A 27,421-nucleotide genomic window follows, 5' to 3' on the forward strand; every position below is an offset into this window, starting at 1 on the left:
GTAGGAAAAAGCTTCTCCATGTGGAATGAGAAGAACCTAAGGGTTTTAAAGTGTAAGTGAGAACACAGAGCTGAGATCTGTCTGCTGGCTGAGGGGGTCCAAGTTCGTGCTGCTTTGAGCAGAACCCAGCGTGGGCTTTCTCCGACTTTGGGTTCCGTTTCTGACCGTTTTTAACATAGTGGTCTCCCATTTTGTTCTGAACTCAGGTGGACCCTATGGATCCTTAGGAGTAGATTATGAATTTGAAAAGCTTCTGTGTAAAATATTCGGAGAGGATTTTATCGAGCAGTTCAAAATCAAGCGTCCTGCGGCCTGGGTTGACTTAATGATTGCATTTGAGTCTCGCAAAAGGGCGGCGGCCCCAGACCGAACTAACCCGCTGAACATCACCCTGCCCTTCTCCTTCATTGACTACTACAAGAAATTCCGGGGGCACAGCGTGGAGCACGCCTTGAGGAAGAGCAAGTGAGCTGGGGTCAAGTTGGGCTCAGGACATTCTAGGGGGTAGATCGCGTTGATAGGAGGGAAGAAGGGGGTGTGGACTTTGAGCCCCAAGTCTATACACTGGCTGTGTGACCTTGGGCAAGTGACTCGACTTCTCTGTTTCTCGGTTTTTTTCATCTGGAAAATGGGGATGATAATTCCATTTACCCCAAAGGGTTGTGAGGATGAAATCAGTTCATATATGCTTCACACAATGCCTGGGTCCTGGAAAGTATTATCTGTGTGTTAGTTATGTTTATGCACTAAAAAATATAAGCTTTATGAAAGCAAGGAAGTTTGTCTGTTTTGGCCCCTGTTTTATACTCAGTGTCTCCAGCAGACCTGGTGCACGTATAGTAGTGTACTCAGTAAACAGTTGTTAAATGAATCCCCTGGGAGTCTGGGTGTCCTGCACTTGGCTCAGGGCAAGTGTTTGTAGCTCAGCCTGTTGCAAAATGAACATATTTACAAGATGTTTTAAAGCTGTATTTTAAAAATAATAGACAAAAAGCAAGGGTTTCTAAAAATCTTTTTATAGTGGAACATTTCTATTATCTAGCTTCCAGAATTGTCAGTTCCTGGCCAGTCTAAATCCTCACCCACCTCCCCCAATTATTTTAAAGCAAATCTCAGATTATCACCTAACTCATAAATGTGTCAGTATATATCTCTAAAGGAGATACATTTAAATTCATAACCACAATACTATTATCACTTAAAATGAGTAATTCTTTAATATTATTAAACATCCAGTTAACATTAAAATTTTTCCAGTTGTTGCCTAAATCTTTTTTTCAGTTTGCATTAACATCCAAATGATAGCTGAACAGAGCAGTTATCTGATGAGCCTTTTAACTCCTGCTTAACATGTAGGTTCACCCTCCTGGTTTTTCCTGGCAGTCTATTAGAAGACAAAGCTGACTGTTTGTCTCAGAGTTTCCTTCAGCCCAGGTTTGGCTCACTGCATGCCCACACTAACGTGTTCTTCTGTCCCCTGGTATTTTGTACAAATTGGCAGACTGAGCTAGAGATTTAATCCAATTCAGGCTTGAGTCTTCGGCAAATCTACTTCATGGGTGGTAGTATTTCCTATTGCATCCCACAGGGGGCGCAATATTTGCTTGTTTTTTTTCTTTTGTGACGTTAATTGATCACTGCTTAGGTCCATTATTTCAAGGGAGTTGCCTGAGGTTATCTCCTCAGTCGATCACTCCTCCTTCATTTATTAGCTAGACTACTTCCGTAGAGAGAATCTTATCTCTGTATCTCCTTAACAGTTTGGTTGCCCTGAAACACACTTCACATAGGAAAGACAGGACAAATGCTTGGTTCCTTCCTTCCATTAATATCGTGTTTAAAAAAAGTTGATTTCCTAGCCTCCTCCAAAGTAACAAATGATTTTTTTTTTCTCTTGTGGGAGCACAAGGGGAGTATTATTAAGAATTAAATATATTTGATGTATTTTAAACCACAGCAGTTAGAGCCTTACTAATGCTCAGATTGTACCATCCTGGCCAGCAGGAGACTCTTCAGGTCGACATTTGTGGTCTTTAACAGTCTTTGCCTCCTGGTATATGAAGATGCTTCTGGCTCCTCTTGAATGTTCCCTACCCCAGACCTGCAGTCGGCCATTTCTCGGAAGCCGCATTTAGTGGGAAACCAAGTAGATTTGATTCCATGTCTTCTTATCTTGGAGCAGGGTCCTAGCTGAACTCCCCCTCGGCTGATGCTCTCTCTGCCCCGTTGGTCCCCCACAGAGGCACGTGCTCTGAATTGAATCCCATGTCTTGCCTGCACAGTTTGGGGGCTGCCAGCTCTCCTACTGGGGACACTGGCTGCAGCCAGCCATTAGGTCACCCTACTCCACACCACAGAAAGAAGTCAAGGTCTGAGAGACCTGGCAGCATCTAGACTGTGATGCTAGGAGGCAGCTGGTGTGTGCTTTGCTTCAGGGACAGACATGCCCTTTGCTTGGCCCCTTGGAACGTTAGAACAGGCAGGGTACACACTGTAATACACTCCTTTAGCCCCAGAAAGTTTCCAAAGTGTTTTCACAGACCTGGTGTTTAACTTGATCTTCACAACAACCCCTGGGAGGGAGGTAAGGTAAGTGTTATTTTTCTTCTTAATTTCCAGATGAGAAGACCAGGGCTCAGAGAAAATGTAGGCCAACTTGCCCTAAGTCCCACGGCTACTAAGTGGTAGGGGCCAGTTTGGAGCCCAGCATTGCTGACTCCCTGCCCAGGGCTCGTTCTGCTCCTCACCACTGCTTTGGACATGCTGCCCCCTTGATGGGGACAGTGAGGGGCGTCTGGTAGGAATAGGCCTGTCACTGTCATGGGCCAGGTGCCTGCAGAGCTGAAGGAGATGAACCTCAGCTCTGGGTTTGTAGCCTCATGTTCAGTGCAGCAGACACGTTATATGAACCTTTCACATACGGGAAGCCAATGGCTGTTGGGTTCAGAATGTGTTCATCTATGGGAGAGACATTCTTTTATCTCCCTGTCTTTTGCACTAGACTTTGGCTTCGACTGTCCCAGGCAGGGGAAGGTTGGCCATAGCCCAAAGCAAAGAGAAACAGAAGTTTATGTCTTAGCTTTTGAATTTCTAAGGGTCCAGCTTCTGGTGGTTTAGGGTATTTCTGAGGGTTCTTTGGACTTTCAGCCCCCCTTCTACCCTCTCAGATATGACAACTGTCCTGCCAGGGCCCGTGACTCTGCAGGTTGGCCTGGTATTGTGCGTACACTCACAGTCGTTCTTTCTCTGCCCCGCCCCCGCAGTGTGGATTTTGTGAAGTGGTCCTCGCAGGGGATGCTGAGGATGAGTCCAGACGCCATGAATGCCCTTTTCAAACCGACCATCGACAGCATCATCGAGCATCTCCGTAAGTGATCAGCCGGGGCTTGACCACTCAGTGGGGCACAGCCAAGAATGGGGACTGACTTTTCCAGCGTTACCAACTAGTCTGTGTGAAGTCGGGATGGCAGGGAGTCCAGGGCCCCAGCAGCAGTGGGCAGGGCCTGGGCATGCATGGGGGAGGATGCTGGGCGAAGGCTGTGGCTCCTTCCCCGCAAGTACTGCAAAGCAGCAGAGAGCCTGTCCTCACCTGGGCTTTCCGTTTGACTTCAAGTCAGAGGGCTGGGAGATCTGGAGCAGTTGGATCAGATCATCAAATGACAGGCCTTAGGGAATGGATGGTCTCTGCTTTATCAGAACAAATTAGAAACCATAATATTTGCTGGGGAGGCAGAACTGTCATGTAAACCGAAGAAAGGTCTCCCAAAGAGGGTAAACAGAATCTGGCTGTGCAGTCAACCTGCTCCCCCAGGGGCCCTCACCCGGGGACACATAACAGACTCACCTGGGACCTCTTTCAGTGCCCAGGCCCTCCATCCACTTCCCACCCCGCACCCACCCAGTGGGATGAGAATTTTATGAAAACCCAAGAACAATATTTCTAACAGCCTGCCTGACTTAGTTAACAGAATTGCAGGTTTGGAGAGGATTAGGGGTATTCATTTACACGTACAAAGAACTCCTTAAAACGATCACCATCTAGCTGTTAAAATGGGTTTCTGCTTAGCAGTAGCTTTAGTTTGGCTTTTTTTTTTTTTTCATTCTTTTTTTATTGAAGTATAGTCAGTTTATAAAGTTGTGACAATTTCTGGTGTACAGCAACAATCTTTCAGTCATACATACACATACTCATTTTCATACTTTTTCATTATCGGTTACTACAAGATATTGAGTTAGTTTCTTGTCCTGTACAGTGGAAACTTGTTTATCTATTTTATATACAGTAGTTAATATCTGCAAATTTCAAACTCCCAAATTATCCCTTCCTACCCCCTTCCATCCCCTGGTAACCATAAGTTTGTTCTCTATGTCTGTACATCTGTTTCTGTTCTGTAAGTTCATGTGTGTCTTTTTTTTTTTAAGATTCTGCATATAAGTGATATAATATGTTTTTTTTTCTCTTTCTGGCTTACTTCACTCAGAATGACCATCTCCAGGTCCTTCCATGTTGCTGCAAATGGCATTATTTTATTCTTTTTATGGCTGAGTAGTATTCCATTGTGTAAATATACCACAGCTTCTTTATCCAGTCATCTGTTGATGGACATTTAGGCTGCTTCCATGCTCACAGTAGCTTTGGTTTTTATTCCTGAGCGTACTGATGTAGAAACCTCCTTTCTTTAAAAGACAGGCTCTATACTCTGTTGAACCAGTTCAGACTTCAGTCAGTCCTCCAGTTGGCCCAGGTGGTTTCGTCCATTCTCCACATTCTGAGGCCACCCAGTCCCCCTTGGCTTTTGGTGACAGGAGGCTGTCCCTCCCTCTTCCCTTTCAGGGGACCTGTTTCAGAAGCCGGAGGTGTCCACCGTCAAGTTCCTCTTCCTGGTGGGCGGCTTCGCGGAGGCGCCCCTCCTGCAGCAGGCGGTGCAGGCTGCCTTTGGCGACAAGTGCCGCATCATCATCCCCCAGGACGTGGGCCTCACCATCCTCAAGGGCGCCGTCCTCTTCGGCCTGGACCCTGCGGTCATCAAGGTGCGCCGGTCCCCGCTCACCTACGGGGTGGGCGTGCTGAACCGCTACGTGGAGGGCAAGCACCCACCCGAGAAGCTGCTGGTGAAGGACGGCACGCGCTGGTGCACCGACGTCTTCGACAAGTTCATCTCTGCCGACCAGTCCGTGGCCCTGGGCGAGCTGGTCAAGCGGAGCTACACCCCGGCCAAGCCCTCCCAGCTGGTCATCGTCATCAACATCTACAGCTCTGAGCTCGACGACGTGAGCTTCATCACCGACCCCGGGGTGAAGAAGTGCGGCACGCTCCGCCTGGACCTCACGGGGACCAGCGGGGCCGCCGTGCCCGCCCGCAGGGAGATCCAGACCCTCATGCAGTTCGGGGACACCGAGATCAAGGCCACGGCCATTGATATAGCCACCTCGAAGAGTGTCAAGGTTGGGATCGACTTCTTAAATTACTAACCGGCCCTCCCCAGTCGCCTGCCCCCTGTGGACTCAGCTCACCCGCCTCTGCTGACCTCAACCCTGACCGTTCCTCCCCTGCCCTCGACCCTTGCCATCAGCCATCAGAATTTCAGCAGGGAAGATGGGAACAGCCAGGGCTAGAAATAATTAGGGAGTTTTGAGGGCACACCGGAGTCAGAAAAGCTATTGGCATTTAGGATGGAGGCTGGGAAAGAAGCAATCCCAGGATCCCAGGAGAGCGGCTAGTGTTCATAGGTACAGAGTGGTGAAACACCCACCCCACGAGGGAATCAGTACTTTTCCGCAGCAGTGATCGGGCTTGGTCTGAACAGATCTCCCTTGAGTAGAATGCCCTGTTGGGATCTTTCTAGATTTGAAATAAGGTCTTTGAGCCAGGAGGAGAGTCTTCTGTCTGAGACTTTTTAGTTTGGATGACAGTCAATATAAAATACCACCCATCTGCAGTTAATTTCTTTTCATCATCGTGTGATTAAAAGTGGTGATTCAGTGGAACTTGGAGCAGTTTTTAGCTGGTGGGAGAAGACTGCCTACACAGGGGCACTATTTTAGATTCCCATCATTTAAATTCCAAATAGTTTCGGTAAAGAAAGAGTAACTGTAGCCTCAGCTAATCCTCTAGGATTCGTGTGAGTGGGAGAGCTGACATCTCAAGTTTTCAGCAGGTAAAAACTTGCTTCGAGGGAAACGGATACTGAGCTACTGACATACCCCAAATTATATGCTGTGATATCATTCCCCAAATGCCAAACCCTGATTTCTAAATTCATAAGTAATTCTAGTTAACCTTAGTAGGATTCCATGTGAGAAAATGAAGTTGCAGCTTGCCTCATTCACATCACCAAGCCCAGGAGCTGAAACAGCCCCTCCCCTTGACAAGTATACGTATTTTAAATTAACTCCCTCGTCTCTGCTCACCCTCACCTTCCTAAGATTTTTGACCATTTATTTCCACATTTTGGAAAGAATATATTAGAATACATTGGTGATACCTTAGAGAATCTGTTCTATGAAATGTTTCATTAAAACCTTCGGTTTTTAAACTAAAATTGAAGATTCTGTCTAAAGGAATTCATAGACTGGTATTTGATGACTTAAGCCAGGTTTTTTTTCAAAGCAGATCTGCGGGATCTGCTGTGTGAGAACTGCCTGGGTGCTTCTTAAAAACAGGTTCCGGGATTCTACCTCTTTTATGAACTGAAGTCAAATCTTGGAGAGGGGGACTAAAATCTGCAGTTATTAGTAAACACCACAGGGGACTGTGGGTCAATGAAAATTGGGAAACTCCTAATTTTACATTTTTTGGAAGCTGAGGCACAGATCAGCGCTTGCAGCCTCCGGTCTAACAGGCTGGGCTCCCTTAGGGAGAGGGTCTACAAATGGAGAGCTGTCATCCCACACCTTGCCCTCTGGTGAGTGGGGCCGGGGCTCCACCTGGCTTGGGGGTGGCACTTTTAACCCTCACAGGAAAGGCCTGCGGAGGAAAAAGACTGGAAGAAAGGCAACCTAAGAAATGGGGCACTTGCAAAGCCAGCCCTCTCCGTCATTCAGGAATCCAACTGAGGAAAAAGAATCCAGAGTCTGACTCACAGCCCGTCTGATCTGTTCAAAGCTGTCTTTTCCACCTGCTGGAGTTCATTCCGATTTTAAATCACCAGAGGCACGCATAATGGCTGAGGGGAGGATGAGCCACTAACATCAAATGCAAGTTTGATTCACCACCCCATTATCACAGCTCATTATCATATGCAGATTTTAAATAGCATTTCCAATTTCATTTTCACAACGCTTGCTGCAGAATTCCCTACTAGAATGTGAAACACGAACACACCACAGAACTAGAGAATGCTAGTCACATACCGAGGGGCGGGGTGTCGCATCCGGGCCCAAAGGTGTGTGCGCTAGGGTTCTCCTGCTGCCTGCTCTGCTTCCAAAGCTAAATGTTCTTTCTTTGGTGTTGCCAGCCATACTCTACAAATAAGACTTTTCAATTTAGTTATAAGTAATATAATTTTATGTACATACAATATTAAAAAAATTGTACAGAATCTTTATTTCTACAATGTGCTCTTCTTGTTTAAAAAAAAAAGGGAAAATGCTCTTTGGATTTTGTTGATGACATTGCCGCCTTTAATTTTCCACGGTCTCATTTCTTAATCGTGCTTACACATCGTCTATTTGTACTGATGCTAAGCTAAGGACTGTGTAGGCAAGACTGAGCAGTAGACAGAGGTGCCTGGGGTCAGATACTCTGAAGACAGAGACCAGCTGGATCAAAGCTTCATCAGACCTTTCGACTGATGCACATCCTTCCCAGAGGTTCACAGTTGATATTTAAAGGAGCATAATGACCGATTCTCCTGTCCAGTCTCTGAGAGCTGAACGTTCTGGTTCTGTCAGCAGTGCAGGCTGTGCAGAAACACCTGCAAAAACTGTGTGTCCCTGCAGGGTTGCCAACCTCTCCTTGTGGGGCAAAGCAGTCACTCTGAGGGCAAAGTGTGATGTTTTCAGGACACCAGAAAATCAAAGGAAGGAATCTAGCGGTACACAAATCCAGCTTTCCTACTGGATTAAGTGTGAGTGTGAGTAGTACAGTCAAGCCCTTTTTTTGGCTAATGTAGGGCCTTTCCCATCTTGCAGTAAGAATGGCTCCTTGTCTACTATTTCTCTTAAATGAGCTAGTTGAAGTTTGCAGTGTTGGCAAACAGATGATGGAGAGGGGGTGATGATTTTACTGGACTTTCTTCTGGCCCCAGAGACGCAGCCCTAAGAGTCAAACTTCCTAGAGGGAACCCTCAAATCCATCCCTCCTTCCCTTCCCCCTACCCACACAGAAATATTCTAGAATAAAAGCACCGGATAAGTACACTTGGACACATTTTCTAATCTTAGAAAGTTTCTAAAAGGCCTGTTGTCCTTACCCATTACTCAGTTGTCCCTGGCATATTATCTGAGGTTCAAGTTTCTTGGAAGCAGAACTGTCAAAGGATATCCTTTGTAACTGCCCTTTCTGTACACAGCAGGCATTAATAAATGTGAATGACAGACAAGTGACAGACAGACAAGATAGGAAAGAGGAGACATATATGTGTTTTTGCAGACTGATGGCTAAGATGAGTCCAGATTACAGAGCCTTGCCCTACCCCTAGAATGTTATTTAGATCAAGTTTAGCTTTTAGAGCCCAGGTCTGGTTAATTGCCAGGGTGGCAAAGAATCGCATGCACCCATATAAACAGGAGTCAAAATGCAATATTAGTTGAAGATCGAATTTCACATTGTAGAGATGAAATAGCTGTGATTAAGCTGCATATTTATGCTGGGAAATGGCTTAAGAGGATGACTAGTATTAAAGTTGTTGGCCATCACGTCGCATCTCTCATCTGCTTGGAATATGGAACTATATTCAAAAATATCAGCCACTGGGGTCTTGTTCACTACAAGATAAAATTCAGACTTCACAGAACTTTGCAGCAGGTCACAATTTGATTGTGTCTGCACACTGTCTTCACAGATATCTAATAAAGCAAAACTCTGACTCTCATGTGGCCTAGACTATTTTTTTTTTTGCACTCTTAATTTGTAAATGGAATTATACATGCATCATTACTGACCTCCCCCTTTACCTCATCCCAGATGGAAACTGATTTTCAGGTCCTTTCCTAGGTGTTGCAAGCTTTATTAACTTTCATTCCAACAAGACTGGCTCCTTGGTTCACTGGGAACCAAGCCTCCATCAACGTGATGTCTACGAGCCCCCTTTTCCCCGAAGCTAAAGACAGCAGTCGGTCCTGCTAGAGGGAAGGCAGATGGGCCAGGGTAACCATTGACAACTCCACTGCACTCAAGCGAAGTTCATATAAAAAAGCAGAAAGCTACAGTCTGGCCAAACTGGCTGCTGCATCTAGGGTCTTGGGTTTGTTCCAGGCTCTATGTTGGGGTCACCCTGCAGAGTTGGCTCTAGAAGCTTCTGAATAGTCTGAGGTGGGTCCTAGGACTCTGAGGGTGGTATTAATGTGTTCTTCCTAAATGGCTTTCATCTGAGGATCAGTTCCCAGGGGCAGGCTGGGAGGTGCAGTCAAACAAGCAAACATACTAGAACGTAGGGCCAGCAGGCAGTCTGGCCTCCCTTTCCTTCCCTGGACAGGGAGCGGCTGGAACTAGCCGTCTGTAAAGGCCACTCAGTCCCTTGGTCTGGGTCACGCAGTGGGCGTGGTGGTTTCAGTCTAGTGAGATGAAAGCTCAGCTCCCATAAAATGAGGCCGTTGGGAGGAGTATGGCTCCACTTTCCCCACATCCCCTCCTTTATTTCAGTGCTTTGTCCCCTTCTGCCCGGTTACCTGTGTGGACCATCTGGAAATTTGTCTTTCCTGGTAAGAGACACAAGGCTAGGAGCGCAGGGGTGTGAGATGCTTGAGGGGAGCTGCCACCCACCCAGGCCTCTGCTTCCTTCCCAGGCTGTTCCCGGCCCAGGAAGAAGGTCTGTTCCCACCAATCCTCTCCTCGTCCCAGAGACCTCCTGGCCCCAACCCAGGTCTCCCCAGAGTCAATATCAGAAAAGGCAGCTCTAACCTAGACCTCTTCAGTACCCCTCTCCCCAGTTTCCAGACCCAGAGGGACCACCAGAACGGCTGGGGATACCATGAACAGAGAACAGCTTCAGAGGCCAGATAATTGCTGGGCAAATCCCTAGATTTCACCCCATGGGCCGACCCTGAGTGAGGTGCAGGCAGGAGGAAGTGCCCCACATTCACTGGGGTTCACTGGCCCCCTCTGGCACACGGATCCCGGGCTCCTAGTCAGGTGAGGAGGAGGAGAGGCAGTCTGGGGCTCCGACCCCGCCCCTTCCCCTCCCCCTCCCCCGCGGGCCAAGTGAGCTCACAAAGGCGGGGAGCCTGCGAGGTCCGGTGGAGGGGAGGGGCAGGCAGGACGTCCCGTGGGTGGGATCCAGGCCACCCAGGTGAGCAACACGGGGTTAGGGAGGGGGGAGATGGGGGGTGGGGCAGAGGTGGTGGGGGGTGGGGCGGAGGTGTTGGGGCGTGTCCACGCTTTCTGACCAGCTCCCCTGGCCTCATCCCCTGGAGGCCTCCTCTCCATGCTCTTCTACGCCTCCTCCAGGCAGGCCCCGGGGGCCAGGGGCCACAGCCAGGCTGGGAGCCACAGCCGCCCAGCCAGTACAACCTGTTGCCGTCCCCTCCCCAGCGGCAAACTTTTGGGCAACACAATGTTTGGGCAACACAACTCAGAGTTTAGAGATCTTCCATTCATACCTCCTTGGATGCAAGAACCTTCAAACAAGTGCCTTATTTTACAACCTGTAAAATGGGGACAAATAGAAACTAACCCTTAGGGCGGCTGTGAGGATTTAATAAGAATGCAGTCCCGCCTTCAACCGTATCATAGCAGGTGTTCTTCAAATGTCTGAACCCTTTAAAAAATTCCCATCACTGCTGACTAAACCCTGAATGAGGCCCTCTGCACCATCCCTGAGTCCTCCTGTCCTGGCCGCCAGGGCATCACTTTTGAGAGATGTACTGGCTTGGCAGGGTAGGACTTGGCACATCTACAGATGCCAGATACAAGACCTGGCCCATTTTCGGGATCCTGGAAGGGGTAAGGGGTCTGGCTTGGGAGACAGCATCCACATAAACTAATGCTGTGTGGTCCCCCCCCCCCGCCACCCTCTGCTCACCGATCTCGGACACCATTCCAGCCTTTGGGACTTCTCATCCCTTCCAGCCACACCTTACACTAATTCTTTGTTGTGGGGCTGTCCTGTGTCTTGGATGTTTATCAGCATCCTTGGCCTCCATTCACTAGATGGCAAGCAGCACCCCATCCCCCAGTTGTGACAACCAGAAATATCTCTAGACACTGCCAGATGTCCTGAGGGTGGTGCTGGGGCTGGGGGCAGCAAAAACCACCACTGCAACCTGATTCCACCTGGATGAAGAAAGGCCCTGGGGGTGAGGGTGCATTATCTCGCCCCCTCTGAGGTTCGTGAGCCTGACCTGTTGGGGGTGGGTGACTCCTGGGTCTTGCTCATCTTTGTATTCTTTAGTATTCTATCGTAGTTGGTGGCCATAGTGTGTGCCTGTTCATAGTAGTTGAATGGATGGATGACAGGTTGGGTGAAAGGGGTCGGGGCCCAGGGGAAGAGAGTCACTGGTGGGTGGTGATCTGCACAGCTGTCATCCGGGTTCATGTAAAAGGTGATGCTCCTTGCTGTCAGGCCGCTGGCTCTCTAACGGAAACCAGCTGTGTCTGCTGATTTTGTGAGGATGGCAGAGCTTTCTCTCTGTCCCGACCTGCTGGCAAGGTCATTGGACTCCCAGGGCCTGCAGCACACGTTCGGTGAGTTCTAGAGGCAAGGACATCTGATGAGACAGTTTCATTCCCTCTTCTCTTCAATAGCAGAGAGCAAAATCATGAAGTCTTCCAAGACCTTCATGAGACAGCTGCCGGTCACACCAGGCTACAGTGGTAAGTGGTGATGTGCCCTGCAGGAGAACCACAGTCCTGATCGCTGTCCCTCCCTCGGCCCACTGTCCGTGTCTGTCCGGCTGATTGGACCAGTGCAGGCACCTCAGCTTTTAAGACACTTGTTGAAAGCGCTCCATTGCTGAAGATGACTGATAACTGGGTTCTGATCAATGGAGAGACACAACTTAGGCCAAATCTCCCAGGACATGGCCTGGTATGCAGGAAGGGCTTAATTAATGTACGTTATATGCATTTGGACCAGGATAGACATAGTGAATAAGCTGATGCCCTTGGGTAGATCTATTTGGATAAATCTATCAGTTCTACCCGCTACATGGGGTAGTGACAGATTCCCTGTAAGATTTTTGTGAGGATTAAAGGAGCCACATAGATAACTTATTTTAAATATCTTGGCCCTTAGCAAGACTCAGTAAAGGTAGCCTGTATTCCTATGTGTGTGTGAATATACACACTCAAATGAAATCTATGCAGATCAAAGTAGACCCTAATGGAGAAGAAACCACTGTGGCAGGGCCCCTGGGTTTTCACGGTCTCCTCTATAATATTAGCAAGTCTTTTGATTGCCTGAGGGTTGAGGAGACTGGATTGTGGTTGAAAGACTTTCAACTCTGCCAAGACCAGTCTCAGACTGGATTCTTCCAGAAGAAGCTTCTTCCAGGTTCAGGGGGTGGGGTTGCTGCTTTCAACCCTGGGGCCAGGTTTTCTTACCTGGGGACAAGGGCCTTCCCTTGTTGGGCTTCAATAGTGAGACTTCTTTATTTATTTGCAGTTTAAAACTAAATTCTTAGCCAGTTTTTCCCCCTTTGCTCTTTTAAAAATGGTCTTATTGTGACAATATTGTAGCACTTAGGATTCAGCATGCAGTTTAAATAAATAGTTGTGTTTTACTCATACTAATTGTAATGATTATCTGTGATTTTGTGGGAAATGGTGAAAAATTGTGCTGGGGTGGATCTCACAGATAATGAATTTACCTTTGCGTGTAATAGGTCTCTGCTTTTAATAAGCCCGCAATTTCCAGATGGCCCGACAAGAAAGATCCCAAATTGCATTTGGGAAGCGTCAAGGAAAATAAGCTTTCTCTCTAAAAAGATGAATAATTTCAGTTACTCCTCAGACTATCATTTTGGCCCATTAAATGCTCTCCCTTCTTGCTGTTCGGACTGACATCGGGGGCTTTGCTATCAAAGAATATTCTCTCCCCAGCTCCAAGGTCTTTTTTTTTTTTTTTTTTTTTGTGGCCTTGGGGGGTCCCAGCAGCTGTGGAAACAACGGCACAGCTTGTATTAAAGGCCTTTGGGAAAATGCAGGGTTGTTGGCCAAGGAAGAAATGGCAAGGGGTGGGTGAGATTCTGGGGCATTGGGGCAGGTTCTGAATCCCTCACTGAAGGTGGTGATGTCCTGTCTCTTGCAGGCTTCGTGCCCTACCTTAGCTGCCAGGGAACCTCCGGTGAGGATGACATGTCGCCCTGTCTGAAAATCTTCCAGGAGAACACACAGCGATATAAAGACCAGCTGGAGGAATTTCGCTGCTCGGTGGCCACTGCCCGGAAACTGAAGCCCGTCTGCTCGGAGGAGACGGTCCTGCGCGCCCTGCACCAGTACCACCGGCAGTACCACCCCCTGAGTCTGGGTACTGACCCCCGGAAACCAGCCTCCCTTCGCCCCTGGGACCAAGCCCAGGGCCTGACAGATTTGCTGAGCTGCCACTGAGAGAGAGCACAGGGTCCAGCCCACTTCTAAACCCCACAGGCGTCAGTGCAAATTGGAATTTTTGTTCTCTTTTCTTATGGTTTGATGCCTAGAGAAGGTCCTTGAACGTTTGTTGTAAAGCTGGTTTGGTGGTGCTGAAGTCTTTTAGCTTTTGTTTACCTGTGAAGCTTTTGATTTCTCCATCAAGTCTGAATGAAAGCCTTGCTGGACAGAGTATTCTTGGTTGTAAGTTTTCCCCTTTCATCACTTTAAATATATTGTGCCACTCCCTTCTGTAGAGTTTCTGCTGAAAAATCAGCTGATAACCTTATGGGAGTTCCCTTGTATGTTACTTGTTGCTTTTCTCTTGCTAATTTTAATATTTTCTCCTTATCCTTGATTTTTGTCAGTTTGATTTCTATGTGTCTTGGTGTGTTCCTCTGGGTAGATCCTGTGTGGTACTACTCTCTGTGCTTCCTGAACTTGGGTGACTGTTTTCCTTCCCAAGTTTGGGAAGTTTTCAGTGATTATCTTTCCAAAACTTTTCTCAGGTCCTTTCTCTCTCTCGTTTCTTTCTGGGACCCCTAGAATGCAAATATAAGTGCACTTCATTTTGTCCCAGAGTTCTCTTAAACTATCCTCATTTCTTTTTATTCTTTTTTCTTTTTTCTGTTCTTCAGTAGTGATTTCCACTAATCTGTCTTCTAGCTCACTGATCCGTTCTTCTGCCTCATTTAGTCTATTCTTCGTTCCTTCTAGTGTGTTATTCATTTCAGTGATTTTATTCTTCAACTCTGTTTGGGTAGTCTTTATATTTTCCAACTCCTTGCTAACAACTTCGCTTTGTGCATCTATACTCCTCTTGAGTTCTCTGAACATCTTGGCCATCATTACTTTAAACTCTTTCTCAGATAAATTACCTATCTCCTCATCGCTTATTTCTTCTTCTGGGATTTTACCTTGTGCCGTGGCCTGGGAGATATTCCTTGGCCGCCTCATATCGTCTATCTTTCTACGTGTTTGTGAATTCCTTCCACAGGCTTTGGGATTGTTGTTTTCTTATTTCTAGTATCTGCCCCTGGTGGATGAGTCTGGACTAGAGGTTTATGCAGGTTTCCTGGCAGGGGGAGCCAGTGCCTGCCCACTGCTGGGTGAAGCTTGGTCCTGGACCTCTGGTGGGTAGGGCTGTGTCTAGAGGCCTTTGTGACTTAGGAAGTGTGCTGATGGGTGGGGCTGTGTTCCCAACCTGTAGGTCATTTGGCCTGAGGCTTCCCTACAGACTGTTGGGAGGGGCTAGGTCTTGGTGCTAATGATCCAATTAAGATACCAGCCTCCAGGAAAACTCATGAAGATTAACACTCCTAGAATATCCACCACGAGCTTTTATGTCCCCTGAGTGAGCCGCAGCTGTCCCCCAAGCCCCCAGAAGACCCTCCAAATCCAGCAAGCAGGCCTGGTCCAGCTTCCTATGAAATCACGGCCTCTGCCCTTGGACCTGGCGCACGCGAGTGTGCGCTTCCCAAGCGAATGGAGTCTCCGTTTCCCCCAGTCCCATGGGGCTCCTGGCACCAAGCCCCCCTGGCCTTCAAAACCAGATGTCCTGGGGTCTCCTTCTCCTCCCAATGCTGGGACCCGAGCCGGGGAGCCTGACATGGGGCTTAGAGCTCTCACTCCCGTGGGAGGGCCTCTGAGACTTAACTAATCTTCAGCTTGTGGGTATGGGGGGTACAGGGCCCAAATATATCACAAGCACGCCGCTCCTACCTTCCTGCTGTGGTTCCCTCTTTATGCTTCCAGTTGCAGAGGATCTTTTCGCTAGGTTCCAGTCTTTTTTTCAATGGTTGTTTAGCAGTCAGTTGTGGTTTCGTTGTAGTCGCAAGGAGAGGCAAGCTCGTGGCCCTGCCACTCCACCATCTTGACCGGAAATGGAAAGACTTTGCTTCTTAAAGGGAGAAAGAATCATTTCCAGGGGGAGAGGGAGACAGGTGGGGAGGAGAGTGCAGGGTCCTAAAGCCCCTGGGCAATCATCACACAGGTTCCGTTATCAGCTGTTTTCTCAGTAGGTCCTGCCTTTTAGTTGCTTTCTCTGTGCCAGCACTGTTATTTCATTCCAGCCATGAGGTTGATACTGTTATTCCCACTTTAGAGTTGGAGGAAGTGAGGCTTTGAGAGGTAGTGTCCCTTGTCTAAGAGAGCTCCTCCAGCTGCTAGCTGGGTGGGAAGGGGTTTTGCAGGGAACAACAACCACAGTAACACTGACAAAAACAACTGATGATAAGATTATATCAGGTTCATAATCACAACAATGATTTGTCCTAGACCGTCTTTAAGATCTAAAGGCCTATAGGAAAAGGAATGGACTGATTGCCTTTATTATTATTACTGTAACTGGGGACTTTTCAAGAACACAGGCTAACTCACATGTTTCTCGTGCTTTAGAAGTTTCCAAGCCATTACAAGGAACATCTGCCTAAGAGTTTTGGATTTAGCCCAGCTCTGTGACTGTTTGCTGTGTGACCTAGTGTGGGTTGCTTCACCTCTCTGAGCTACAGTTCCTTCATCCAGCACAGGGAAGGATGGACTAGGCACTCCTTTGAGTGCCTTCTAGCTCTGAGGTTCTGGGACTCAGTAGCCCGTTTCAATTCTCACAGCAGCTGGAGGAGGCAGATGGGGCAGTAATCTTTTATCTTACAAATGTGAAGTTGTTGGTCAGCCAGCCAGCACTGAGTCTGCTGTGCTTTTTCCTGACCTGCATGCTTCTCTTTTTTTTGCAGGGGAGGGAGAATTAGGTATTTATTTATTTATTTTAATGGAGGTACTGATGCAGGTACTGGGGATTGAACCCAGGACATTGTGCATGCTAAGCACGCGCTCTACCACTGAGCTACGTCCTCCCCCCGCCCCACACGCTTTTCTTGATTACCTTATTTAAACTGTCAAAGAGCAATGTCTGAAGCTTTTTTATTAATCTGAGAAGAAAGCAGGATCTGTTTAAGAGCAAGAACTTGGGACTCAGACCGACGCGGGTTTGAATCCTGGCCCTACCACTTCCTTGCTGTGTGACCTTGGCCAAGTCTCTCTTTACCTCTCTAAGGTTTCCGTATCCTCCTCCATAAAGTGTGGGTAATAACGGCACCACCTTCTTGCGCTTTGTGAGAGAATGAAACGAGAGCGTGTGTAAAGCCCGATCTGGGTTCTGGGCACACAGAATCGACCAACCAGTGGCCGCGGGCCCTGTTGCATCCAGAGACCTAGGGATTTACCCAGGGCTCGTTGCTGGGGTGCCCGCTAATTTGGGAGCACTGCCCCACTCACTGTGTGGCTTCCCGAAGCCCTCAGGAAGCGTGGCATCTTTTTACAGAATGCAAATACATAAAGAAACAGCTGCAGGAGCCCCCGATCCCTGGCTGGGCGGGCTACCTGCCGAGAGCCAGGGTCACTGAATTAGGCTGTGCCACCCGGTACACCGTCATGGCCAGAAACTGCTACAGGGACTTCCTGAACCTCGTGGAGCAGGCCAAGAGAGCGCACCTGAAACCGTATGAAGAGTAAGTCCTGCTTGGGTCGTAACCACAGGTAGCAACCGGGGGCAGAGCAGATCTTAGGTCAGGGGTTTCCAGAAGCCCCCAGCCCAGCACTGGGGCCTATTTTTGTGTCTGATTTGTTTTACAGAAGGGGTTGTGTTTGTAATTGCATGACCTTCCCAGTAAGTAGCCACCCTCCGCTCCCCACCAGTGCCTAGCAATCTCCAAAAGGCCTGCTTCTGGTCTTTGCTGGTTTGTAGGGAGAGGATGGGAGAGAAAACCAATAGGGCCCCCTGTCCTGGCAGCAAGGTAAGGCTCAAGGATGCGGAAGAAAAAGTCTCTTGTGGCCTCAGTTTTCCCTTCTGTAAAATGGAGATTATAATCCTTACCTTTAGCATAAATGGTAAAGATTAGAAATAAACATACCGTGCTCATAGGGAACTGTATAGACTATATTTATTTTTATTATTAATAAAAAAATAACTCTATGATTTTTGTTCCTACTTTAGAATATATGGAGTCAAGTCCACACCACCTCCTCCTCTTCCTTCTCCCCCAGTTTTGCAGCATGAAGGGCTGCTGCCCAAACATCCAGATTTCTCTCTTCCAGGTAAAGGAGCCCTTTCTTTCCTTCCTACTGTTTTTAAAGAGGAGATGGAATGTTTGCAGTAGCCTCTCTGCTTTGCTGGGCCACCTGCCTGTAACTTGTAGAGCTGATTTCTCTTCCAGGTGCCGGCTGTCCTACCCTTGCAAGAGCCCTGATGGATGACCCCAGACCTCCAGCGACATGTGACTGTACCCAGAGGCCAAGTGTGTCTTGCCATGGGAAGATTTATCTAGAGCCACTGTCCTCAGCAAAGTACACAGAAGGGTAGAAGTGGAGAGCCTCACAAGGAGAGGCGAATATTAAATGAGACTCAGAAGCTTACCATTCTCTCTTGAGAGTCAGCCCCTCACACATTCATCGATGGGCAGTAGGGAAAACCCCTAAGAATCCTTTTTACTGCTGCCTGCACCCTGGCTGGTTGGCAATAGCGCGTCATTCATGATAAAGACCTTTTATTGTCATGTGAAAATAAAGAAGCAACACTTCCTAGCATGCCAAAGGTTTCTGTGGATTGTTTTCCAGGTTATGTCGACCTTGAGAAGGGCCAGGGTGGGGCACGTCTCTTCCTGACCCCGAGATGCACCTGGATCAGGCTCTCCCTGAAGTCCTTGCTCAGCCCTCTAACCAGCCGGTCCCCATCAGCTACCTTGGGTCCCAGCATGGCCGTCTCAAGCACTGGCACAGAATTGTGCCCACCTCAGCCCTGGTGTTTCCGAATCCCAGTCTCCAGGAGAGCCCAGCTGGCAGACACCAGCTGTACTAGTTTCCCAGAGCTGTGGTAATGGTACCACGGACTGGGTGGTATAAGACAACAGAAATTTGTCGTCTGGTGGTTCTGGAGGCTACAAGTCCATATTCAAGGTGTTAGCAGGGCCCTGCTCCCTCTGAAGCCCCAGGGGAGAAGTACTCCCTGCCTCCTCCCCAGCTCCCTCCTGGTGGTTTGCTGTCAATCTTTGGCGATCTTTGGTGCATAACGCCAATCTCTGTCTTTGTCATCACATGGCGTCCCTCTGTGTCTGTGTCTTCACATGGCTGTCTTCTAATCAGGACACCAGTCACACTGGATTAGGGCTCACCCTTCTTCAGAATGACCTGGTCTTAACCAATTACACCTGCAACAGCCCTATTTCCAAATCAGTCACCTTCTCAGGTACTGGAGATTAGGATTTCAACATACCCTTTGGGCGGGGGAGGACGCAATTCAACCCATAACGCTGGCTCACATTTCATCACCCGCAGGCACTCGCTCTGACCTCACTCTGCAGCCGCTGGTATGAAGGGGACATCAAAAGCAGCTCCTGGGGCAATGAGGCCCTTGCTATCAAAAGACTCAAAACTGCAGGGCCAAAAGATGCAACAAGTCCCTGCTTGGGAGTTTTTCCCAAGGTAGGAATTTTCACCTGGGCTCCCTGGATCCCCAGGTTTCCATGAGTAGAAATCAGGAGTCAAACCTTTGACTCTGATGAGAAAAAAAAGAACGCGGATGAGAAAACGTTAAGTCTTTATTTTCACTGACCTCCACGTGAGCTATATTATTTCCTTCATTTATGAACGTAGGCGGCAAACCACAGACGTACCTGTCACCTTTGGCCAGTAAAAATCCTAGGTCTTTTCATATCATATGACTTTCATTTTGCAAAAGCTTGAAATAATGTCGATCACTACTTTATAATTATAATCGTTATTAGAGTTACTGTATCTACTCTAACGTACTGTTGTTCAACATCTGTATAAGCAAAAGCTTATATGGCTATTTCACAAATCTATGTGAATATTATTTAATTTTAATATTTTGATAGTATTTCAATATACATAGATTCCTTTGTAATCTCATACATTATATTTTACACATTTAAAAACATTGTTCTAAGAAGAGATTCACAGGTTTCGCCAGACAGCCAGAGGGTCCCTGGAAGAGAAATGGAAAGGAGCCCTGGTCCTGAGAAATAACCAAGGGTGTGTGTAAAGGGTTATTGTCATAGAAAACAACAACCCAAACCCAGTGGGACTGGGGATTACAGTGCATCCCATTATTAAAAAATAATGTGATAGAAGAAAGCTATAGTGGAAAAGTATTTGTGATACAGCACATGAAAAAAGCAGGACATAAGACAATATAATAACAGCAAACCCATGTACACACACACACTAACACACACACTCACACACACACACTATAATCCTGTTTTTTTGTTTAAAAATAAGGGAGGAGGAGTAAAGGAAGCTAGTCCATCACACAGTGGTTATTTGGATGATGGTGTTATTGGTCCTTTTGTATCTTCTTGTGTTTTTTCCTTTTTTTTTTTAACAGCTAACATGCATTGTTTCCATAATCAGGAAAAAAGTATTTTTTCCTTATTTGAATTAATTAAATCCTTATTTGGATTGATTAAAAGATATTTTAATCTTTTAGAGATTGCATGTTTAAAGAAAAAAAAATCCACAGCTCAATAGAATTTAGTTGCATTTTCATCCAAGGGCTGGGACCAAGCTCAGTGAATAGTTGGGATTTTTTTTTTCCAGCTTTCTTAACACCCTGGGAGAGTGACCCCACTGTCCCAGGAAGGAAACCAGGAGGTTGATCCCTCACCTGCTGGGGGCCGTGTGGTCCAGGCTGCTGCACCTCTGCTGGCTCCCCGGGAATGAAAGACATGGGAGGCAATTCTGCCTGTTTCCCTTTCCCAGACCCCCATAGAGTTGGCAGATGACTGCTCTGGACTCAAGGCTTTTGAAGTCTTTGCCCATGAAATTAAGGGACGCCAGGACCAAAACTACTCTGTGCAACTGTCCTCAGCTTGATTTCATCCATGAGATCAAATTGGGCGTCAATATTTAAGTCACTAGCTAATTTGTTTGGCCCCAACCTTTAAAAAATGGCTTACAGCAGTAAAACAAAAACAAAAACAAAAAATATACATCCGATGACAGAAATAACAAAATTGAATAAAGACAATTAAAAAATTGTTTAATAGTATCTAATTCTTCTGCAGCTTCATGATTAAGATCACCAAGTTCACTGTGCAAATCAAACTCCTTTTGTTGAAGCAGTTCCTCATCGCAGTTCTTTCCCTTAATCTTGATCCTTTCTGCTTCTCCCTAGCCTATAATTTTAGTGCGTCGTCTGTCGGGGGAGGTGGAGAGGTGATTTTACTGCGCAGCAAATTATCATTATTAGCACAAGCTGCATCTGTAATGAGCTCATTCTTGCCACTAAAAACAATTCCATTACCTAAGACAAAATTCCCTGGGTCTGGAAATGCTGAAGAAATGGAAGGTATGGGTTTGTATGTTTTTTTTTTAAAACAACAGGCCCTTTTGTGAGGATAGTTTGAATTCTGTGGCAGTTAAAGCGTTCCTTTGGGGTCCGTTCTTTCTCTTTCTGTGGGAGAACTGTCAGCGCCCCTGGAGGCCAGATGTTGGGAGAGGATGCCTGGGTTCCCTGTCCTTGTTCACTGTCCCAGAGAGTGGTGACTGGTGGCTCTAAACAGGATCTCAGTTACAGCTTTAACTTTGTCCCCGCACGGCTGTGAAGCGCGTGGCCAGGAGTCAGACACTCCCTGAGTTCAGATCTCAAGTCTGCTTTTTTCCCGGCTGTGTGCCTCTGGAGGCTTTCCTTCATCTCACTGAGCCTCAGATTCCTATTTTGCAAAATGAAGATAACAGCAGGACCAACCCAGAATCATGAGATTAGGCACGTATATCTTGGCCACACGTGCTCAGTAAAGGTTATCAATTCCCATTGGGGTAAAGGGACATGGGGGCATTGCTAGAGAGGACATGGGTTGGCAGTGGGGGCATGATGTCTCTGAACCAACGTAGTGAGTTCTTAGAAGGGCTCAGAACCCAGGGCTCCTGGCCCCTAATGCAATGCTTGCTCTTTTCCCCACCGCACTTTTTCTCCAGGGACCCTAACCCTGCGAGGCAGGCCGAATAGTTACGATCGGCCAGTAATAAAAACAGTCGCAGCCCGGCTAATGTGCTTGCTTGTGTCAGACTCTGGCCAACACACTTTTCCTTAAATAGCTTACTTATTTAGTATTACTTAGCATAGATAGTTTCATCTTACAGAAGAGGAAACTGAGGCACACAGAGGTTAAGCAATTGACTCAGGGTCATTTTTCCCAGAAAAAAACACAGGTGGCCCTTTCAAAGGCAGCTGATGAATCCCAGATAAAAGCCCCACGTCAGTATTTGGGTTCAAGCCGCATTTGACTGGATTCTCCAGAGGCTGAGAGGAGGCGTGCTCCCCACCCTTCCTGACCAGACGAGGGTACCATAGGGAAGGGGCAACAGCTCCTCCGTGACCTAGAGAAGCGGGCTGCCCAGCCCCAGGGTCCTTCAGGCCTCGTTTCTGACATGTGCTCTCCTGAAGTTCACACCAAAGGCAGCTCCCCCAAGGCCTCTCTGTCCGGCTGCGGCAACCCCCGCCCTCCACAGTCCCAGACCCCAGCTCCAGTTCGCCTGAGATCACTTCTACTTGGTTAAACTCAGCCCAGTTTTGGAAGGTGCTGAAAGTATTTTAAAACCTATTTGTTTAAGGGCACATCTAACTTATTTCATAATTCGTGTGCATGCTTAGCACATCTGTGGCTTCGCAAAAGCTGGGATGGTGGTGTTTCCCTTGGTTGTCTTTCTCTCACTGTATCTACTTACGAACATTCTGAGGACCTCACTTAGCTGGTATGTCTAAAAAATCTTCCTATGGGATTTATTGTTATGAATGAGGCTTTTTATTTGCACTTCCTCAGCCTCCTGCCCTGACGGTGCTAACCCTTTTAATAGGACAGAAATCACTAAAGGTCTTCCTTCTAAACCAGGCATTGAACATTTTTTTTCTAGAAAGGGCCAGATAGTCAATATTTTAGGCTTCCCATGCTGTATGGCCTCTTACAACTACTCAATTCTGCCATTTTAGCAGAAAAGCAGCTAGAGATAATGTATATGTGAGTATGTGGCTGCGTTCCAATAAAACTTTTATTTATAAAAGCTGAAATATTTTTTTAAATTGAAGTACAGTCAATTGCAATGTGTCAATTTATGTGTACAGCACAATGTCCCAGTCATGCATATACATACATATATTTGTTTTCATATTCTTTTTCATTAAATTTTATTATAAGGTATTGAATATAGTTCCCTGTGCTATACAGAAGAAACTTAAAAAAAATCTTTTTGTATATAGTGGCTAACATTTGTAAATCTCAAACTCCCAAATTTATTCCTTCCCACCCCCTTTCCCCGGTAACCATAAGATTGTTTACTACATATAGACACTGAAATTTTAATTTCATATCATTTTCATGTATCGTGAAAGAATATTCTTTTGAATTAAAAAGATTTTTTTAATGTGGAAACCATTCTTGGCTGGAGAGCTGTACAAAAGCAGGTGGCTCATGGGCCCTAAGTTGCCAACCCCTGTTCTGAACCACAGCTTAACCCAAGGGACTGTTGCCAGCCAGGATCTTGTATATTTTGTAAGCACTATTGGTCAACCAGGTGCCCTCCTGAGAGAGAGACCCTTCTGGAGGATCTGGGAAACAGAATCCCCATGTGCCCAGAATACTGAGAATGTAGCCCCAATTCACTGTCCAGAGGGAAAGGGACAGGAGTGATGTGGAGCTCAGATTAGCCGGGAGAAAGCCTGCAATTTCTTGAGAGAAAAGGTAGAAACAAAGGCTGTAGAGGCTTTTCATACCCTGCATTAAAGTTAAAATCTAATTTAGATGAAAATGGATGCATTGAAATTAACTGTGCGTGCAAGGCTTTCGTTGTTAAGCTGTGTACCCTGTAACGATAGCTTTACCAAATTTATTCCCGTGGCTTGAAAATAAAGATGCTTTTTGAAATTTGATTTTGTTGTTTTACAAATCATTTTAGCTTTGTGAGTTGTGCAAACTCCATTTCTGATCTGCCTCAAACAAAAACAGAGCATTAAAGTGTTTAAGATTCAATCAAAGGCTTGCCGTTTGTGGTACAATATTAAAATAACAGAAAAATCAATTCAATTTTTATTTGGAACATGATTTGTCACAAATAGCATTCTAATAGATAACACTGATTATATGGCAGCAAATGTGATTTATATATACCAAGCTTTACGCCTTTGTCAGAGTCATCATTAAGGAATTTGACACGTATGCGGGAGAACAATAAATGTCAACTGAAACACATACCAGTTAGATATAAATGGGATGCTAAAATGAGTGATGCTGGCACATGCTATACTTATAAGTAATAATATGCAGTCTAAAGTAGCTTGCGTTTTCAAACAAGAACTCTTTTTATGCTGTCATTTAAAATATCTCATATTCCTGAAGGTCAGGCATAAATGGCACTATTAGCATTAAAAGCTAGTAAAAGAAAAAGTAATTTGTTGTTCATTTAACATAACATTTTATGAGATAGCTTTGTAAAGTATTCATATATTTTTTTCCCTACGGAGGCTGAGAAGACATGGTGAAGATGCTGGTTCTTAACGGAGAGCTTTTTATCGCATCTTCGTTACTGTTCACATCTTGATTCAGTGAGATCTTTGTGGAATTATGTGATTTGTGCTTGGGCAGGTAAATGCTAAGAAATAAAGCTGTTTACACAAACGTGGTTTTGGCTGGCTCCAGCAAGATGCCGTCCAGGTCCTGGGTTTGGTCCTCATCAGTAGTGCCACGGGCAAAGGGATGACAGCAGGACACTGAGGGCGAGGGGCAAGATTGTCAGAGCAAATATCTCTCTCTCTTGTTCCTTTTTCTCTTAAATTTGAATAAAAAAATTAAAACCACCAAAGAACAACATTGACAAATACCACTGGAGCCACCACCTGGAATTAGCAAAGATGAATCTTTTGTGGTATTTGCTTCAAATCCTTTTGCAATGAAAAATAAATACGACACCACTGATAAAGGAGGATTTTATTTTATTTTATTTTATTTTATTTTATTTTATTTTATTTTATTTTATTTTTTATTGAAGTATAGTCAGTTACAATGTGCCAATTTCTGGTGTACAGAAGAATGTCCCAGTCATGCATATACATACATGTGTTCATTTTCATACACTTTTTCGTTAAAGGTTACTACAAGATATTGACTATAGTTCCCTTTGCTATACAGAAGAATTCATTTTTTATCTATCTTTATATATAGTAAAGGAAGATTTTAAATGTCCTTGTTTTGATATTTTGTACCACATCTGCAGTGAGTAGTAGTATTTTGTGAGCACAGATGTACATAAATGATAATTTCTGTATCTTAATGGTATCTTCCTGACACTTCCTTTTCTCCTCAACAGGACATTTCGGGGAACAACTCATGTTGATATATATGGATGCTAGCTCATTCTTTGTCATTGTTGAAGTTGTAATTTGGGTAACTGATCAGAGTGAATTTTATTTGTATTCCCCCAATTACTAGTGAAGACGAATCTCAAACATTTATTTATTTTTATTTTATTTTATTCTTTAAATGAATTTTCGGGGGGGCTGGGGGATAATTAGGTTTTTTTTTTAAGTTATTTTTAGTGGGCGTACTGGGGATTGAACCTAGAACCTTGTGCATGCTAAGCATGCACTCTGCCACTTGAGCTATAACCTCCTCCCAAATCTCAGACATTTATGATTCAAGTTTCTTTGTGCGTCTCTTTGCTCATGTCTCTTTGTCCACTTTTCTACTGGGCTGTCCTTTTCTTTATGTACTCTGAATACTAATCCTTTGTTGTGTCCAGTTCAAATGCCTTCTCTGAGGCTGAGCTTGTCTTCAATCCTTGTCTTTGGGGTCTCTGTTATCCTTAAAGAATAACTCAGGCCTGCCTGCCCTTCTTGCTTCATTCATTGGCTGTTTATCAAGTGCTGGGCCCTGTTCTAAGTGTTGTGCATGATTTATCTTATTTAATCATCAAAGCCACCCTGTGCAGGAGGGCTACTGTTATTCCAAGGAAGTGTCGAGGTTGGGGAGGGAGGAAGCCCACACAGGTGGTACAGGTAGGGAGAGAGCTGGGACCCGAGGCCAGCTCCCCCTTCCTGCAGAGCTGGGCGTGTAAGCCCTGTATCACGCTCAGAGAACTAGCAAGAGTGAGGATCAGAACGTGTCATCATAAACCCTTAGAAGGAACCACACATGGCAGTTCTCGGTGCTGGTTATCCATCTCCTGGGAGTTTTCAAAAGTGCTGGTGCTGGGCCCCAACTCAGAAACTCTGGGTGGTCTCAGGTGTGGTCTGGACGTAGGGTTTCTTTTAAATCTCCCCAGTTCAGCCAAGGCTGAGCACCTCTCCTCCATAATTTGTAGTTTTATTGAGATCTAGGAAGTCCAGAAGGTCTCAGACAGAAACCAATTTCACTGTACCAGCCAAGATCTTAAATGCTGTATAGGGCTTCAAGAAAAGATTTCTAGAAAATACAAGGAAAAAAGGAGAATGAAAGAAAAACCGCATGATACGGAGCTCAAGCACTTCAGTTCTGCTGTGAATTAGAGGCATCTTTGTAAAGGGGAGGGCGGCTCCTTCTGCCCTCATTCTTGGAATCTCAGGGGGTGAATCACCTGCTGTTCTCTTCAAGCACCAGCCCCTGCTGCCACATCATTCAGAGAATTGCTAAGTGAAGCCATTTCTGGATTCTCAGAATTGAGCAGTGGATCCTCCCACTCTGTCCAACAGGTGTGCCTGACACCACCATCCCCACACCTTCTATCCGGCACCAGCTATTTACTCACTGGGGCCCCAGGAACAAGTGAGCAGGTCAGCGGGGGGCTACTGGGAGGCTGTGCGTGGGCAGCAGGCCAGGCTGGAAGGGCTGCAGTCTGCACACGCCCCAGCAGCTCCGCTTCCCGTGGTACCAAGCCCCCCAAGGTCTGGGAGCAGACTCTACCTGCTCATTGAAAGAAGACCATGCAGGCTGAGGCCCCATCCAGCTCGGGCAGGAAAGCCAGAAACCTGGCCCTGACCAGCTGTGCGTTAAGGCAGATAGAGCCCTCGGGGTAGCCCCCGGGTTACAGCACCTGTAAAACATTCTGTGGATGAGCTGAGCTCCCCCACACCCCTCCACCTGCCCGCCGGGCATAGGCCCTGTGAGTGGCTGCCCCAAGTTGACTGGTTGCCTTTCTGTTTCCTCCCAGGCAGAGGGATAAATGGGGAAAGAATCTGAATACGACAGAATATTCCATTTTCTTAATATTAAAGAGCTTTTAAAGTAAAAATTATATCAAAAAGATGCCTAAAATGGACACACAATTGGACAACTCACAGAGAAAGAAATACAAAGGGCCATTAAACACTGAAAAGGTGTTCACTCTCATAATAAAACAAACTCAAATTACAACGTAAGGAAAAGCAGTTTTACACGCCAAATTGACCAAAGGTCGGACAATTCACCATGTTGATGAGGGTCCGAACCTCTCTCATGTTAGAACAAATCATACGATGCTGTGAATAGTTGACTTTTTTGGCCCGCAAAAGTGGTAGTTTCCCACTGTATTATTGGTCGGAGTGTACACTGGAGTGTAATTTGGCAATGCTGATCAAAATAAGCAGCCTAAACGCTTCTGGGACAAATCTGTATCTTGTTAGAATATCATCAAAGGATGGTAGTTGCGTGAATATTCATAACGGCAAATCGT

At 46.2% G+C, this 27,421-nt stretch overlaps 2 protein-coding genes across 6 annotated transcripts in view; both read left to right on the forward strand.

Annotated features, from left to right (window-relative positions):
* The window catches only part of HSPA12A (heat shock protein family A (Hsp70) member 12A), a 272,940-nt gene extending 263,905 nt beyond the window's left edge, over positions 1-9,035 (forward strand). For 4 of the 5 annotated variants that reach the window (XM_032490816.1, XM_006183476.3, XM_032490817.1 and 1 more), the window contains 3 exons: positions 207-465; positions 3,264-3,367; positions 4,835-6,460. In XM_032490816.1, coding sequence (XP_032346707.1) covers positions 207-465; positions 3,264-3,367; positions 4,835-5,472 — 1,001 coding nt within the window. In that variant the 3' untranslated portion in view covers positions 5,473-6,460. Of the gene's footprint in view, positions 1-206; positions 466-3,263; positions 3,368-4,834 lie in introns of all 5 variants that reach the window. The other variant, XM_032490815.1, reaches the window with a different exon arrangement.
* A 2,884-nt stretch (positions 9,036-11,919) lies between these two features.
* C11H10orf82 (chromosome 11 C10orf82 homolog) lies at positions 11,920-18,243 on the forward strand. The gene is made up of 5 exons (XM_006183477.3): positions 11,920-11,974; positions 13,410-13,628; positions 17,049-17,235; positions 17,721-17,821; positions 17,941-18,243. The coding sequence occupies exons 1-5, from the start codon at positions 11,920-11,922 to the stop codon at positions 18,084-18,086; spliced, it is 708 nt and encodes a 235-aa protein (XP_006183539.2). The 3' UTR covers positions 18,087-18,243.
* Positions 18,244-27,421: the final 9,178 nt, after the last annotated feature.

This window comes from Camelus ferus, chromosome 11, assembly GCF_009834535.1.
Source record: "Camelus ferus isolate YT-003-E chromosome 11, BCGSAC_Cfer_1.0, whole genome shotgun sequence".
NCBI classification, from domain to species: domain Eukaryota; kingdom Metazoa; phylum Chordata; class Mammalia; order Artiodactyla; family Camelidae; genus Camelus; species Camelus ferus.

Coding starts and splice junctions, on each gene's coding strand:
- C11H10orf82 (XM_006183477.3), top strand. CDS start 11,920: ATGAAGTCTTCCAAGACCTTCATGAGACAGCTGCCGGTCACACCAGGC. Junction 11,975..13,409: donor GGTCACACCAGGCTACAGTG/GTAAGTGGTGAT, acceptor TGTCTCTTGCAG/GCTTCGTGCCCTACCTTAGC. Junction 17,822..17,940: donor TCCAGATTTCTCTCTTCCAG/GTAAAGGAGCCC, acceptor TTTCTCTTCCAG/GTGCCGGCTGTCCTACCCTT.